Below are 18,512 nucleotides of genomic sequence, written 5' to 3' on the forward strand. Positions count from 1 at the left end.
TGTGTGTGTGTGTGTGTGTGTGTGTGTGTGAATTTTTTTCTGGATTCTGTATAACATTTTACTTAGGATTTTTCCATTGTGAGACTGGCCTGTAATTTTTCATTCTTGAAATATTCTTATTATAATTTGGAATCAAGGTTCTACTAGTCTCATAAAATGAATCTAGGAGTGGACTTTCATTTATTTATATTCTCTGAAACGGTTTGTGTAACATTACAATTTTTATTCTTTTTTTACTATTTGCTAGAACCTGCTAAAACCTTGTGGGCCTGGAGGTTTCTTTGTAGGAAAATTTTTTTACCATTCATTCAGTTTCTTTAATGGTTACAGGACTCTTAAATGTTCTTTCTGTCTTGAATCAGTTCTATAAATTCTAGGTTTTTTTGTGTGTGTGTTTTTTAAAGTAATTTTCCCATTTTATTCAAGTCTACAAATATGTTGATATAAAGTTGTTTACAATTTCTCTTTGTTATCTTTTTTAATGTCTTCAGAACTTATAATGATGTGTTATTTTTTATTTTTGTTAATTAGTCTTGCCTGAGATTTATCAAATTTTTGTATCCTCTCAAGATCCAACATTTATCTTTGTTTATCTTTTAAATTGTAGGTTTGTTTTCTATTTCCAGTCATACAGGGATTTGCTGGTTATCTTTCTTATTATTTTCTTTTTTTAGTTGTGATTAAAGAACATGAACTATACTATATCAACTCTAAAATTTATTTTGACTTGCTTCATAGCCTTTTATTAGGTCAATTTTTATAAATATTTATTTGTGCTTAAGAAGAATGTGAATTTTACATTTGTTTTATTAGTACAGAATTCGTTATATGTTTATTAGGTAGCATTTTTAATTCTGTTACTCAAATCATCTGTATTACTACCTGAAAAAACAAAAACTGATCTCCAGTTAATTACTGAAAGAGGTGTGTAAAAATCTCCAAGTATGGTTTGGATTCGTACTTTGCTCTTTGTAGTTCTGTCAAGTTGTGCTCATATCATTAGAAACATACAAACTTTATTTTGTTAGTGGTTTTCATGCTATCTCCAGAACCCTTAAGAGTCACCTTATTTTGGCTGTTAAAAGGCGGGGCTCTACTGTCCCTAGGTAGTCTTGGGCTAGACAGTGCTGCTTCTATTTGTTTTAATTGCCTGTGCTTTTCGGTAATATTTAATTTGGTAGGTTATTCCATAACAATACAACTGTTTTGTACACACACACACACACACACACTCACATCTAGTGGGGAGCTGCTTAAGTATTATTGATAACAGAGTAACATGATTACATTTATTTTAGATAGATTAATTTATTTCACATAGAGGGTGGACACAAGGGAGCAAATAGAGAAAGGAAAGCTAATTAGGAAGTTACTGAAATTTTCAAGGTAAATTATGATTACCAGTAGGTTAAAGTTAAAAAACAAAGATATTCAAAATAAGATGATATGTATTTCATTAACTCATCATAGTTATATTCAACTTGTAAAATATCATTGATGTTAATAAGAGTTTAAATTATTTTTTTCTTAATAACTTGAAACGCCTCTAGTGGATATCAAACAAAATGAAAACCTTGCTTCTTCCATCAGAACGGTTTTCTTGGCACTTGGCCTCATTCTGCCACTCGCCACAGGTATCTGAACTTGCCATGCTATGACCTAAATAGAATCACTAAAATGCCTTTTGTAAATTTTATGGACTTTTAATTATTTTATAACCTGGCCACTGCAGGAATCAAATGACTTTGTTCTTTAACAGGAGACAGCTGTTGTTTTTTTCCAAAGAATTTAGTAGGATAGTGGTTTTTAAGCTTTGCTTTGGAAAGACATAGGGATTCTGTAGCATTGTTTCAGGAGCCATCTGGAGGGACGGGAGGAGGATGACCAGCAGGGCCTCTTAATTCACCACACCAAATCCAACCATTGAGAGGCATGAGGACTTTATCTGGTTACACTTGTCGGATTTCATATGGAGAAAGTTTCTTGTTTAAAAAAAAAAGTTTGAAAAACCTTTTAAAAAATCATTTAAAGCAGTGATTAGTAATTGCTATTCATTTATAAGCACATTTTCTATGGGCCCAAATCAAGTGAACTCTGGTGGTTTTCTTGAAAGCTTTTTAGTTCTTTGTGTGAGTGAAGAAACTATATTTGATAGTTAGATAGTTAGGTAGATCAAAGACCCTATCTTAAAGTTAGGCCTTAATGTGTCTATTGTCACTCTTTTCTGATTTAAGTAACCCAAAACTGGATTCCTTATGTTTAATCTCAGCAGAATTTTAATCCCTAAGCATTCCCTATACCCATCTTAATGAGGTAATTAACTGGTGAAAAGATGTATTAAACTTGAGATCCAAGTATAGAAACCGATAATAAATGTTAAGACTTGTCATTTGTAATCTATTTCAGCAGTATTTATTGTCATTACTCTGCTCTACCAGCACTATATAAAAAACATCCTTTCTTTAAGGGAAAAATTTGCTGCCAGTGGACAGAAGATAATCATCAGCGTTGTTTTTGTTTCTTAGGTTGACAAAAGCAGCTGCTGGGTATGGCGTCTCTGAAAATATCAAACTGGGTCATGCGTCTCTATCTTGAATTTACAGAACTTCTTTGGTAATAAACAGTTTGATATCTAGAAATTTGATTACTTACTGTGAGCACAGTAAAGCGTACCCTCAAGGCTTGTAAAATAATACTTTTGAAACTGAGGATAACACTGGGTAACTATAAACCCAGAAATGTCTGTGCTTCAGATGCTTATAGTATGTGAAACTTAATTTTAAATCTGCATTTATTTGATAGATTGTATACGAGCTTCAACTTTTCACCTTAATGTTTTCTTTGTTTGTATTACACAATAGTGGTAGGAATTGTTTATTTGCTTTCTTGCCCAGACTCCTGTTTACCAGCAGAAATAGTAAACCAATACAAATGTACCCAATGAGTGAAATGATGAGAAACAGGCAGTGGGAAAATGGGAACTGCTGAAAAGGAACAAAAATGGAAAAATTGGAAGGGAATACTAGAACCTAGCAATGTAACATAGACAAAAATATGGATGGTAAGGAAAAAGTTAAAAAAAAATCTCTGAAATGCTTAGAGGAAAATAAATACATGAAATTCAGAATAATAAACATTTAGGGTGAGGTAAGGCATAAAAGGAACAACTTAGAGATAAAAACTTTGTGGAGCTGATAACAGTTGGTTAAAGCTGTAGTTTTACCGTTTGTTACATTACCTTGTAGTAATTAAATATTTCTATTGGTACAACAGATTAGGTTAATTTTTTTTTTTTAAAAAACTAGTTTTATTTTCTTTCTTTTAAAGCAGACTGCCTGCCTGCCAGACTAACCTACTATGTTAGATTACCTTTCTGTTTCCAAAAAGGCGGTGTTAGGGATCACATTTGTTTTTAAATATGACTTAATAGCATTTTGGGTACCAAAAGGGTTTTGGTACCAACTCCAGTGTGGTGCTGGGAGTTTCCCCCCACACCACCAAGCAATTCTCTGCAACACCACCTGGGTGTCTCACAGTTTAACTCAACTCTGACACTGTCTGCCTTGAGATAGTGTCAGATCCCATAGGTTAAGAGGTCAGTCCCACAAGATTGCCGCCACCCCACTTCAGATGCCAATTGCAAGTCTGGATGGTCACCTTTGCTTCTGGCCAGTCAGCTATAAATCAGAAGTTCCCCTTTCTTGGGTTTGGTTGATTTGCTAGAGTGATTCACAGAGCTCAGGAAAACAGTTTACCTACATTTACCAGTCTACTAAAGGATATGATAATGGATACAGATGAACAGCCAGACGGAAGAGATGCATGGGGCAAAGTACATGGGAAAGGGAACCGAGCTTCCATGCTCTCTTTGGGCAGGTCACTCTCCCAACACCTCCACGTGTTCACCAACCCAGAAGCTCTCAGAACCCTGTCCTTTTTTGTTTCTTATGAAAGCTTCATTACGTAGGCTTGATTGATTAACTCATTGGCCATTGGCAGTTGATTCAACTTCCAGCCCCTCTCCCCTCCCCAGAGGTCAAGGGGTGGGACTGAAAGTTCCAAACCTCTAGTCACAGGGCTGGTTCCCCTGGCAATCAGCCCCCATCCTTTGGTGCAGTCCCAGTGTCGCCTCATTAGCATAACAAAAGACACATTTGTTGCTCTCATCACTTAGGAAATCCCAAGATTTAGGAGCTTTAAGCCAGAAAAGGGGATGAAGACCAAATATATATTTTTAATTATAAATCACAGTACCTACCACAGAACCGCATAATCTCATTTTGAAAGTAGTGGCCAGGTTTTCCAGGGTCAAGTTCACTTACTAAAAGGTACCCAACTTTTCAACTCAGTCAGAAAGGAGACCACAATGATTAAATAGCAATCTTCATTAACAGGATTGTTTTACTTTCTGTAGTGATTTATCCGTGACCCCTGTTGACAAGACAGGGAAAAAAAACCCTTTTTTCTCATTTTATAAATTAATTGTTGGCAAAAGTTTAATTATTTTTTCCAAATAAAGTTTCTGGCCTCTATAAATTTCATCTGTTCTATAACTTAAGAGTTGAAGGTTGTTTGAGTTGTTCCCTATTCCGAATTTTTGAGTGTTAGTTGCAATTAATATACATATTCCTTTGTTTTACACTGAAAAATTATCTGCCTGAACCACTTAATTTAGGTAACACATTCATTCACTTGTTTAATAAATATATTTTGAGAACATACTTTCCAGTTATGCTATATACAGAGGGTACCAAAAATGTATACACGTTTTAAGAAAGGAAAACACTGTATTATTTGTAATACTTAACATATACCGATAACAAAAGATGAATACAAGTCACGTTTGACTTCTGCATTTAAAGAGGTGCTTAAAGTGGTTACCATCAACATCCAAACACTTCTGATTACAGCGAATTACTGCTTGAGCATAGATAACATCTCTTAAAATGTGTATACACTTTTTGGCACCCCCAGTATAAAAATACAAAACAAATCTAATAAATACCCTGTTTCCAAGGAGCTGAAAATTTATTGCTTGGGAAAAACAGAAGAGGGAGGAATTCTGTGGGGGATTAGTGAAGGTTTCAGAGATTATGTGAGTTTTGAAGGGTCTAGAAGGATGAATAAAAGTTGTCCTCATTGAAAGGAAACTGAACAAGAATTCTGTAAGTTTTACAACGTGCTATGCGTCTAGATAGATGAGGCAAAGAATGAACGTGAACTCCTTGACTTGACAGTTAATTGCACAGCAGTGTTTGTCCTACTCTCCAAGGGCAGAGGTATCACAGTTGCAGTTTGTTCAGAGGGATATAAGGGATTCTTATAGAAATCAGATCTTAATCGTAGGAGGTGGGTAAGCCGTCTGTATAATCGCGCCCCTGCTTGTTACGGGTTGTGAAGTTAGCCGGGTCTGTAGCCAGCACAAGAAGAGGGAGGGAAAAAGGCACACTAGAACCCAGAAGGCGAAAGAGGAACCCCATCTTTCTGTCACCAGAACCTGCATAGGTCTCTTACCACTACTAGGCATCCAGCTTTAGTGATCTGCAGAAGAGCTGGTGCATTTTGTTGTGGAGCTCGGTTTAGAATTCAGAGAAGCTGTATAAAGTTCCCTGGATTGCTGGAGGAGCTGCTCCCACCCCACCAACAAGTTGAACCAGCGGGTCTGTGTCAACATGTAGGTACACTAAACTGCATGTTTGTTTCAAGAAATGTTGATAGTTACACAGGCATGTGTGACCCACAACCCTGCCAAGATACAGAATGTTTTTATCACCCCAAAGGGATTCCTAGGGCTCCTTCAGAATCCATTCACTCACAAAGGCAACCATTGTTCTGATTTATTTTACTGTAGGTTAGCTTTGCCTATTCTCAAACTACATAAAACTGCAATCAAACAACATGTACTGTTTTTTATCTGGGATTTTTTTCCCTCAGCATAATGTTTTTGAAGTTTATTCATATATTGTGTGTATCAGAAGTTTGTTCCATTTTATTAGGTGAGGTATGAAAGCAACATCTTTGCATTTGGACTGACTCCTATTGCCCAGATAAGAGCGTTTATTCAGAATTGCTTGAGGGAGACTTGAGGCCCGGTCTTATCTCTGTAGGAGCTGCCTCTTCAGGGATACCTTTCACCACTGCTTCATGTTGGGGCACAGTATCTGTTGGCTTTTCCCAATCTACAAGGCCCAAGTTACTGAATTCTTAGTCAATTTAGATTGTAATCCACAGGCATAGAGGTTCCTTAGCAGAGCTGTTTTCCTTGCATCTCTGCTTCCAATTCCCAAGATCTATCCTGATCTATCCTCTCATTAACACACACTAACATTGTGAGATTTTTTTTCTAGTCACCCCAGCATTATATAAGCTTTGTTTTAGCATGCGATCTGTCTTCCAAGATATCATAAACAGTGTTTTTATTAAATGTTATTCCGTGGCCTAATAAGGCTTACTGGCTATATTAGGGTTCTCTAGAGAAACAGAACCAAAAGGATGTGTGTGTGTGTGTGTGTGTGTGTGTGTGTGTGTGTGTATGAAGGGATTTATTTTTTTTTAAGGCATTGGCTCACATGATTATGGAGGATGGCACATTCAAAATCTGCAGAGTGGGCCAGCAGGCTGAGGATCCCTAGAAGAGTTGATGTGTGGGTCAGGTCTGAAGGCCGTCCGCTGGCAGAATCCCTTCCTGTTCAAGGGAGGTCAGTATTTTGTTCTTTTCAGGCCTTTAGCTGACTGGGTGAGGCCCACCCACATTATCAAAGGCAGCCTACTTTTACTCAAAGTCCACCAATTTCAATGTCAATTTTTATCCAACAATACCCTCATAGAAACATCCAGAATAATGTTTACCTAGATATCTCAGCACCGTGGCTCAGCCATGTTGACACAAAAATATAGTAATCCCTGGCTTTCTAGACTGTCGTATTTGTTTGACTTTGCCTCCTATTGCCTGCTTATTAAGCCAGTTCTGCATTTTAGATTCTGCTAAACAGCACATCTGGTACGAAATTGAGTATCAGTTAAGACATTTTTTTCTTTTAACATAACGGAGAAGAAAGAAATAGAGAGAGACAAAGACAGACTCAAAACAATAGTGACCTAAGTAAAAGTCTGATAGGCTTCCCAGGGTGGTTCTGGCAATCAGCTGATTGCCAGATTCCAGTTGTCAGGGATCCACGCGGTATACAGCTCTAGGGCCGGTATTTGAATCCTGGTTTGGACACTTAGTAACTGAGTGGACTTGTACAAGGTCCGTAACTCTTTTGCCTTGATTTTCTCATCTGCAAAGTGAGAATAATAATTTGTATCTTAAAACTTAAAATTGAATGAAATAACATATACAAAACATTAAACTTTGGGAATAAAGGTAAACCAAGAATAAAGTTCTAGGGACGACTGATATTTAAGGTATAGAAAGAAAAGAAAGGTATATAAGGAGGCCAGAAGGGAACTTCAGAAAAGTCGGACATGAACAAAGAAAGAGTCATGTCCAGGAATCCACAGTGGGAGAAAGTTTTGGGAAGTTGAGGATGAATGACAAAATCAAATAGTATAGTGAGATGAGGGCTGAAAGGAAGCCTTTTAACTTAAGCTGTTTTTGTACTCACATTATCAAAAATCATATTTTTATCTACCTTTTAGAGTTGTGGAAATAAAATTTGGTTAAATGAATTACCAGCTTATTTGGAATAATTACCAAATTATTTGGAATTTTAATGGAGTAACCACCTTTGATTTTCTAACCGTTGAGTCTAATTTGTTAAAATTCTTTAAAAGTATGGTTTAGATGTTAGTCTGTGATGAAGAGGTTCAAATTATGTCCTAACAAGAGTTATTTGCTTTCACTTGCCTCCTCATAAATTCTGTGCAATGGCACTTTAATAGGTGAAGGTCGTATGTTCTATAAAAGGAGCCAGTAGCCAAGATTCTCAGGTCATAGTGTCAGACCTATTAATTCTTAGTTCTTTATGTTACAAGTGCCTAAAAGTACAGTTACTATTTACCTTCAGTGAGTATTTGGGATAGTTGGGATGATAAAATGTATGCATGCTGCATTCTCTGTTTTACTGCCGCAGATTCCATACTTATTTTAGCCCTGGTAATATTTGCTTCAGGGTAGATAGCCCTGGTAAAGCTACGGTCCTTTTCCTGGTATTAGATGAGGCTGGCAGTCTTTGCTGCAATAATTAACTGTGTAACTTCAGGCAAATCACTGAATCTTGTTGACCCTCCGTTTGATAAATTGGGTCAGACTATTTACCCTGTATATCTCGTAAGGTTTTATTAAGACTCATGTGTGAAGTGCTCTTTAAGCACCAAATAAACATAAGGTAATATTATTATTAATTAGGCTGATCACTTGTCCTTCACTCGCTTAGCATAAGAACAGCATCTTATTTGATTCCTGAACCAAATCACATTCCCATTGATCAGGAATATTCTATTCTACTCTAAAGAAAGTAAGCATTTCCTCATGGAGGAATATGTGCCGTGTGTGCAAGGTCCTCTGGAAGCATTTCACCGTTTCAATTTGGGATTTAGTTTAATTCTCTTTTGGGCAGAATGTTACAAAGGCTGCCAGTAGGTTTCATACAAGTGACCTTATAAAGGAGCCTTATATAGAATCTCTGAAATATTAATTGAATATTAAATGGTTACAAGGAAACAATTGTAGGATTGATGCTCCAAGGCTCATTTTACATTTTTGAAATCACTACAGTCTTAACTTGGTTTAAAAAAATGTTTAATGCTTGAGTTTCTAAGATGAGGGGAAAGGGCTTGCTAATATTGTGGCGATAAAGGAATCTTTAAGTCTGTTTCTTTAGATTGCTTCCTTATATTTACATCTGAAAGAATGGTAACTATTGCCTTGATGCTTTAATGGTGAAAGAAGGGACAGGAAGAAAAATGAGGAATACATCTTAATTTTTCAAGAGTACAGATATCTATGATTGCTCTACTTCCACAACAGAAATTGTTGTAGGAGAGATAGTAATGTAACTTCAAACATGGAAGAAATAAAAAGAAGTTTTATGTCTCCTGATGCTAAATCATGAGGAATTAATGAAAAGGGGAGAAAAATCACTTTCTGCTTTGGTCAAAAGATGGCACTGTTGCTGTGCTGATTGTTTTCTTCTGCAGTTTGGGCTCAGTCTTTTTAACTGGAGAAAACAGTTAAATTTAATGATATAATTAACTCTGACCCTCCCGACAGAATGCCAGCTTTCTAATCAAGGGCCAGAAGAATAGACCAGAAAAGTGAAATTTATATTTTTAAAATGTGTTGGGTTGTTTTTACAGCCATTTATAAAACTAACATTCTCTGAGACTCAGAGATTTGCCACAGGAACAACAGGACACCCTGCATTGTTTTCAGTTTCCAGTTTCCTCAAGTTTGAAATACACTCCCTTTGGAACTTTGATAGCTGTCAGGTTTCCAGGATGGTTTCGTTTTTCATCTGTTTGTTTGGTTTTTCAAGGTCATTGAATTTATGCTTTCATTAAGGTAATACTTTTTTTTTCAAGGTATTAAAGTCAGGTGATTATTCTTACTTTTCTTGGGTCATTATATTTTACTTACTGATAGTTGGAAAGCTGAATGGACTAGTCTGAAAATGAAAATGTGGTCGCTTCTTGTGCTGGGAAAGCAACTTTTTCATCGTGTTTCTAAGCCAGTATCTTAAATGACTCTTGGGACTTGATTCTGTTTTTTTCTAGCAGATCTTTCAAGGATGGAAAAATTCAGTGAAAAGCACTGAACAAAATTCATGAAAAGCACTGAATTCATGAAAAAGTCACTTTATTATTGATTGTACAAAATGTTCTTTAAAAAATACAAACATACAAGTTAAAATACTTTTGGGGGGGGAGGTGGAGAGAAAGCCTTGATGTATTGAGAGAATACAGAACAATCCAGTTTTCCTGTGTACTTTATATTGAAATAAGAAAACACTCATGGACTCCTGCATATAGACTGCAGATTTGGCTATCTGATACTTTTTAAAGTTAGTATTTAAATGGTTTACTTTTAAAAAGTAATTAAATTAAGCTTTCATCAGATATGGCTAGTTTACCAGGTCTGACAATTAAGTTCGCGAACTTGTTGCAACGATGTTGCTAACATTTTTTGATATCAGAGGGATTATTCATTATGAATTTGTACCAACTGGACAAACAGTTAACCAAATTTACTATTTGGAAGTGCTGAAAATCCTGCGTGAAAAAGTTAGAGGACCTGAACTTTTCACCAATAGTTCATGGCTTTTGCATCACAGCAAGATGCCAGCTCACAGGGCACTGTCTGTGAGGGAGTTTTTAGCCAGTAAACAAATAACTGTATTGGAACACCCTCCCTACTCGCCTGATCTGGCCCCCAGTGACTTCTTTCTTTACCTGAAGATAAAGGAAATATTGAAGACATTTTGGTGACATTCAGAACATCAAGGGTAATACGACAACAGCTCTGATGGCCATTCCAGAAAAAGAGTTCCAAAATTGGTTTGAAAGGTGGACTAAGCACTGACATCGGTGCATAGCTTCCCAAGGGGAGTGCTTCAAAAGTGACTGTAATGATATTCAGCAATGAGGTATGCAGCACTTTTTCTAGAATGAGTTCGCAAGCGTAATTGTCGGACCTCGTACCACGTAGATGTAGTACAGAAGATACTTTATATAGCTTGGCGTTGTAACTCATTTGAATCTAAAATACAAGTCCAAAATCTTATTTAAAATCTTTGAAGCCAGATGTATTTCAGAATTTCAACTTTTTTTGAAGGGGTGGATTTTAAAAGGTAATAAAGTATATATTTGGTATATCACATCACTCACTTCCCCCAGTAGTGTCTGGGGCAGCACCTTGTAATCAAATATTAATATGGTTTCAGCAAAACTTACGAATAGTTACACCACAGGGGCTAAGTCTTGACCATAAATAGCTTTACATCAATTTAGGTCAGATTTTGAGGCCAAATGAGTTTGCCACACACTTAAGAAAAAACTGTAGGTTGCAGAGCTTGTTCAGTTTCACAGTGGTGTGTAAGAGATAGTGGACCCGATGTACCATTGAGGTCTACTTTGTGAACTGCCAAAAATCAATTACAGTTTTGTTTGTAAAAGGGGAAATTTTAATTTAACATTCTGTTTAATGGTTTCTTTTTTAAGAATATGTTTTGTTCTAGTTTTAGCTGCTTTATTAACTAGGTAGTTTGGACACAGAATGCATTCCAGCCTTTCCCATAATACACTGAAAGACAACCAAAGATTTGGAGAAATTTATACAGCCAGTATCTGCTATAAAGCAACAGGGTATCTGGCATACATTCTGTGGCAAGAAAGCCATCCTCCTTTTTCTGTTAGGAGTACTTGGGGTAAAAGCATTTTCCATTCTATTTTATGCTATGTTAATAATCAAAATCAACTTTATTTCCTATAGCAGTGTGGTGAGGTAGAATCTCATTTCGTACCTTAAGTAGGGTTAAGCCTGATGTAGGAGGCTTCTGAAGGGAATATACTATATGTTTCAAGGAAATGATGGAAGGATTGTATTATGTGGCAATTCTGCTTCCTCTAGAAGTACTTCCCCCACTCTGCATTACAATTGGACATTGTATGTTGAATAATACATTAAACCCAAGATAATGTCTGCGAGTTTCCATTTCATTTTAAAGTATTAGGTTTGCCTTCTACCTAACCTGATCAAAATAATACTTTTGCTTCATCTCCTGTAGTTAGTCATATCTTTTTCTGCCTTCTGCTGGTAAGTATGATTAGAAAGCTCTACTAACCCTCTCTCTACCATCAGTTTATAGTTCAATGTAAATAATGCCAAGTATAATACAACTTGATTTTTAGTAATTTCATGCAATATAGTTAGTGGTATAGAATAGGTGAAAAATAACCCCTTACTCATGATCTTGTTAAGCCATGAAACTTAAAATCATTGAGAAGCCAAGGGGGGCTCAGCTCTTTTGGAGAAGATTAGCAGAGAATACCATTTTGTCAAATGCATGTTGCTTAGTTAATGTTTGGTTTCCCTTCCTCTTATTAGAGAGAGAGAGAAAATACCGTTGCATAGCACAGAAATTTGTACAAGCATAGAGATCCCTTTTGCCTTCTATTAGAACCCAGACCAACATGTTTTGTTTTTCTTCTCCAATCCTGACTTATCTTTTCAAATGGTGATTACCACAGCTTTGCCAGTTTATTAGTATTATTCATGTCTCTCTAACTTCTAAATGTTTTGTATTTTTTCACCATCCAGAATTTTAAATTTCTTACTGGGCTTGTTAAGAACTACTAAGCAGTATCTTTCTTCCATTCTTATAATTTCTCTCCTGAAACAACACAACCCTTCTCACACCTTCCTGTCTAACCATCCTCCAAATACGTATATAGTCTTCTTTTTGTGGTTTGGATGAAATTTATCATAATAATAGCTTGGTTCTCATGGACTCTTTCAAAATATGTGTGAATTGTTATGGACGCAGATGGTTTACTCTAGATACTACTGTAGTGGGCAGAGTACCTCATGTTTAGGTACTTATATGTTTGGCATATGTTAATTTTTCATGTAGCTTATTGTAAAACATACTAAATACCTTTTAATTTTTATTAGAATACCAATATCAGAAGCATTGGTTTTTAAATCATTGGACTAATTTGATTATAGAATTTTTAAATACTCTAGCCTTAACTAAAATTGAGTACCTATTGCCATTTATGTGTCAAAGTGAAGAAACTCTTATGTGTATTGATAAATGTTAATTATAGAGATAGATTTGTACTTTCTGCAAAACCAGTGGTGGGCCTCAATACAGACTGGTTCAGTTCATGAGGAAAATGCCTTCTGTGGCATAAAATAATACTGTGTGAAAAAGTCTTGGCTATATGAAACCTGGGTGAGTTTTTTTCACATTGCCTATTTTCCTTGATACTGGAATATAAAATTGTGTTATTTTTGAAATTCATAACTAATATAAGCAAAAGGACAAAAAATGGTATTTAAAGGACAGTCATCAACAAAGAAATGCTACAACAATTCCACAGACATCTCTAACATTTTGCCGAGGGGTGTTGAGATGAACACAGGTTGTAAAAAAGCCTTTGTGTTACCATATACCATTTTCTTGTTTAGAAAATATGACCAGTTAAGTTATACCAGCCTCGTTTTAGAAAGATAAATTATAAATGTTGGAATGAAAATAAAGCAGAAGAATCAGCCAACATTGGCAACATTATAGAAATTAATTTAAATTTGCATCAAGCCAGGAACATGTTTGTAAATGATGAGGTTTCTATGGACTTTTGTACAACTGTAATGAGAAAGAATTTCTTCATTAGGTATTGGCTTTGCTAATTGTGGAATGTGGATTAAAAAAAAGTTCCTTTTAATGGGAGTTTAAAGATATCTGCATCCAAATCTACATATATCCATTACACAGTAATTTAACTTTTTTAAAAGAAAATCTTATATCGATTGCTATAGTCAGTAGAAAATGATCCAAAATGACTATTATTGTAACTTACAATTTTAGCAAAATCTAATGTCTTAGTATGTCAATGAAAAAAATAAAATAAAATGCCATCACCAAGGGCATATGAGTTTCTTATTGCTGCTGTAACATATTATCACAAACTTAGTGGCGTAAAATAACACAAATTTATACTCCTGGGGGTCATAAGTTCAAAATCAGAGTGGTGCTGGCAGAGTTATAATTACTCTGGAGGCCCTCGGGGAATGCTATAAACTGAATGTTTGTGCCCCCTCCCACATCCAATTCACATGTTGAACTCCTCAGGTATTAGGTAGTGGGGACTTTGGGAGGTGATTCGGTTATGAAGGTGGAGCCTTCATGAATGGGACTAGTGCCCTTAGAAGAGAGATTCCAGAGGACTCCCTTGCCCCTTTTGCCATGTGAGGACACAACAGCCATCTGTGAACTAGGAAGTAGGTCCTCACCAGATGCCGAACCTGCTAGAACCTTAATGCTGGATTTCCCAACGTCCAGAACTGAGAGAAATACACATTTATTATTTAAGTCACTCAGACTGAGGTATTTTTGTTATAGAAGCCTGAAAGGACTAAGAAAGGGAGAATAATTTCCTTACCTGCTCCAGCTTCCAGAATCAGCCTACATTCCTTGGCTCGTGGCCTTTGGCCAGCAATCCTGTTATTCCAGTTTCAGCTTCAGTCATCACCTTTCTCTTTCTGGCTCTCCTGCTTCCTTTTTCCATTTATAAGGATCTTTGTGATTATGTTGGGCCCACTCGTATAATCCAGGATAATCTTCCCATCCAAAAGCCTTAATTTAATCACAAATACCCTTTCGCCAGGTAGATTTTCATTATAAACCTCAGTTATTGGGATGTGCTCACTTGTTTAAATATAGATGTGAGGCATGAGCTGACGGTACTCTGAAATCCAGCAGAGGTTCTGGAACATGATTTCTTTTTCTTTTTAAAAAGTTTTTGATTAGTAATTGCTCTGGAGTTATCACATCAGCAGGACTAAAACTTTTCTGGTTTTATGTATTAGTAGATGACTTACCACCCACTCCACTCTTCTTATCAAGGCTATCTATCGTGAACTTGCATTTACCTTAAAACATCCTGGTTCCCTGTTCATGCTCCCAAGTTGGTTCAGATGAAGAGCTGAACCCCATCTTTTAAAGTTAATTCCTTCGTTTGCAGTCTGAAGCCTGGAACTGTTCTTCTCCTGGATTTGCATTTATAAATATGTGCAAGTCTTACCCTTAAAAAAAACAAAGACAAAACCTTTTTTCCCATCTTTTCCCAGAATCTACACTTTCATCCGGTGAAGCCTTCCTAATTTCCTAAATTCTCCTTTCCTTTAAATGTAGGCATTCTCTGAGGGTCTGTTTTTAGTCCATCTACATTTTTCCTTACTCTTTTCCTGGGTAATCCTATTTATTCCCATGACTTCAAGTATCACTGAGCCCCAAACCCCTTCCTAAAGTTCAGATTTTCCTTCCACCTACCCATTTGAACCACTCAATGTATTCAAATACAAACTCATTATCCCATGTTCTACCCCCATTCTCCTATTCTTAAAAGAACAAAACAGTGAACCTGTGAAACAGTGGTTGAACAGTGAACCAGTCAAACACACTCTCTGTCTTGATGTTGATTGATCTGGTTATCATTTTCCAAGTCACCCAGGGATACTTTAGAAAGAAACAGTTATGAAGCTAGAACCCTCCAAAGTCATTCCCGTCTGAGTCAGAGTAAGGTTAGTGTCGATACATAAGCTTCCTTGCCTTCAGACCCCGTGTGTGCTTTTAGTGTTCCTAACCAATCTAATTTGTTTTCCTAATTACACACAGGTCTGCAGTTAAAGCCTTACGTCCAGGAGGGTTACTTGTGTACTCTACATGCACACTTTCCAAGGCAGAAAATCAAGATGTGATCAGTGAAATTTTAAACTCCTGCAGTAACATGATGCCTGTGAACATTAAGGAAATGGCAAGGACTTGCTCCCAAGACTTCACATTTGTTCCCACTGGCCAGGAATGTGGGCTCTTGGTGATTCCTGATAAGGGCAAAGCCTGGGGCCCAATGTATGTAGCCAAATTGAAAAAATCACGGACTATGTGAAATTGATGGTGCGCATTTTGTGAAATGTGTTAATGTATTATAGTATTTATTTTTCTGGCCTCTCTACATGTTAACATTTAAATATGGAGTCTGTTTAAATATTGGGTCTGTTTGTAATCCTTTTTAGTTAATAAAGTATTTGAGCATCTCAGAATTTAGGCTTGAGAATTTTCCACGTGTGTATGTTTCTTAGAACTGTATCTATAGCAGTGATTTAAGGTGGTGCAGATGGTGTTCGTTCTTTATAATAAATCTTCTTCTTGGCATTTTGTACTAAAATTAATCTATATGGTTTTATACATAAGATGTTTAGAAATACATTCTATTCATGGTGTTGGTACTTTGAACCATTAAAAATGCACATTTGCTGGCCCTCGTATCATTTTTCTCCTTATCACATATACAGATTCTTTTAGAGTTTTTCCCACCTTTTAGTAAGAACTGATTAGTATTCTGAGACAAACTTCTTCAGCAGCACTATTTCTAGTTCTAGCAAAATAAGTTTTGCTAAGTTGTTTTTTGTTAAGGACCATCTTCTGTTTACTGCAAAGGTCAGTGACTCTATTGACACCAGCTTTATTTCTCCACGTTTTTGTATTCACAAATACAAATTGAAAGGGTAAATTATGTCGAAAGGCCATTAGAGCAGCAGACTCACATGCACATGTTTGACTTTCTACATTCAGCTTGTAGAATAATGGAGTCTATCCAGCAGGCTATAAAGCAAGTACTTGAAACAAAACCAGAATGATTAATAACTGCAATAACTGAACTATATTCAGAGAGTTTTGTTACATAATTGCAGTCATAATGAACACTAGAATCTGATTATCTTACAGTTGCAGTCTGGAGGGGCTTTTTATTTCACTCTGTTGTGAAATGTTATATGAGAGTATGATGTCACATATTAATGCACAAGAGGGAGATGCCTGATGAGAGTGGATTATACTATTACCAAAACCCAATACCATTTACTAAGTGGCTCTCCCTGTTTACGTATATCCTGGGAATATTGTGCACATTTCGGTATCTCTACTCAGGGTTTCAGCTTCAGGTTTGGATCGTGTGTTTTCCCTAGAAATTGCTTCACTTAGAGTCCAAAAATATTTTTCCAACTATTAGAAAAAAGTAGACAGCATACTTCAAAAGATTATCTCTGTTTGGAAATTAAGCTTTTTTTAAAAAAAAACACACAACTCTGTATAAATGCGAAATTCTGCCGAAGTTGAATTCTAATGAACTGGTTATTACATTCTGTGCACTTAAACTAGAGACTATTTGCTTATTAACTGTTGTTTGTTTTATAAGCATATATAACTGGGTTCCTGTAACGGGGAAGTCCTAGGAGGAATGTGTTTTCTGTACCTTCATTTCATTAATCATTTTTTTTCCTTTATACCTAACCAATATGTTTGCAGAAAAGCTGTATCTCTTAGATTCAATCAAATGTACTGGATTAATACAGAAGATTAATAATAATGAAAAAGATTTTTAATTTTTGTGAGTTTTTTTGTATGTGTGCTTATTGGTGTGTGTTTTCAATTTGAAATCCTGTGTTTAGATACCATAGGTTTAAAAAGTACATTTATTTGGTGTAGGTTAATCACAAAGTAAATTTTCACACAGTGCACTGTGTTGAATGGCATTCTTTTCCCAATATCATGCCGTGAAGCCTATTCTGAACACTCAGTGTGCCACTGGGTTAGACCTTCATTACTGAAGAATACAAACATACATACATACATAAACACACACATATATATATATATATGGCCAAAGAAATGTATGCACATTTTAAGAAAGGAAAAAACTGGATTAAAATCATAATACAATGAATGACGCTAGCATTCATTTGATAAACACCGTCTTTTGAGCGAACGTCATACTACTACACATTGCTACCATAATTCAACTTCTAAAAGTAATACATAGATAATATCTTTTAAGATGTGTACAATGTGATATATAGATGGTGTATTACAGAATTGTACACCTGAAATTTATGTAACTTTACTAACCATTGTCACTGCAATAAACTTTAATTTAAAAAAATAGTGTACATTTTTTGACATCTCCAGTGTGTGTATGGTTATGTATATATGTATGTGTATAAATATATAGCTATAGATATATAGCTCACTTTATTAAAAATAATTATGAAGTAGCTGACATTTATTAAACATTAAATATTTGATTAAATTTTTTATGTATGTTATCTTTTTTGATCTGTAAAACAACTTCAGAAGTGAGTATTGTAACTATCTTTTGTGAATGGGAAAACCCAAGCTTAGTGCTATTTATAAGCTTGCCAAGCTTACACTGATAAGTAAAGGGCGGCTTCAAGACTAAAACTGGCTCCAAAGGCCAGGCCTTTCTCCCTACGCTATCCTGTCTCACAGGATACAGCTTATAGGAGCCCTCAAGATTATCAACTGGCTTTACCCTTGTTCTCCATTGCTCAGTTTTCTACTTGTGCAAAATTCCCTATACCCAGGGCATCACTGGGTTAATCAATACATGGGCTAAAAAACCTTTGAAATATTTCAGAGTGTGTTCTAAGGAAATACTTGTGATTGTAATACCCAGAAATCTCCCAAGGAGGTATTCTGTGCCTTCCTTTTCTTTGCAGATGCTGAACTGAAGAATAGAAATTTGGAGCAGCCTTGCAATGTCAATTGGAAAGGAGTAATTGGTATTACTTTCTGTGGCATTGAGTTACTTTCACAATAGCTCTATAAAAATGTAGGTTGCTTACCAACACATTAACTTCTCTCTGCCATCAACACCATGAGCAGCCACTGGTTCCAGAAATAGACTGTGAATAAATGTAATGCATTTAAATGGTTTATACTAAATTTTTAAAGCATCAGATATCTGTACTTTGGAATCAGGCTGTCTAC

General features: G+C 35.9%; 1 protein-coding gene across 3 annotated transcripts in view; it reads left to right on the forward strand.

The window, feature by feature from the left end:
* NSUN3 (NOP2/Sun RNA methyltransferase 3) overlaps positions 1 to 17,815 on the forward strand; it is a 48,174-nt gene extending 30,359 nt beyond the window's left edge. For 2 of the 3 annotated variants that reach the window (XM_081074868.1, XM_081074867.1), the window contains exon 7: positions 15,342 to 17,808. In XM_081074868.1, the coding sequence (XP_080930994.1) occupies positions 15,342 to 15,612 (271 nt within the window). In that variant the 3' untranslated portion in view covers positions 15,613 to 17,808. Of the gene's footprint in view, positions 1 to 15,341 lie in introns of all 3 variants that reach the window. The other variant, XM_081074866.1, reaches the window with a different exon arrangement.
* The last annotated feature ends 697 nt before the right edge of the window (positions 17,816 to 18,512 follow it).

The sequence above is a fragment of the Rhinolophus hipposideros genome, assembly GCF_964194185.1.
Source record: "Rhinolophus hipposideros genome assembly, chromosome: 2".
In the NCBI taxonomy this organism is placed as follows: Eukaryota; Metazoa; Chordata; class Mammalia; order Chiroptera; family Rhinolophidae; genus Rhinolophus; species Rhinolophus hipposideros.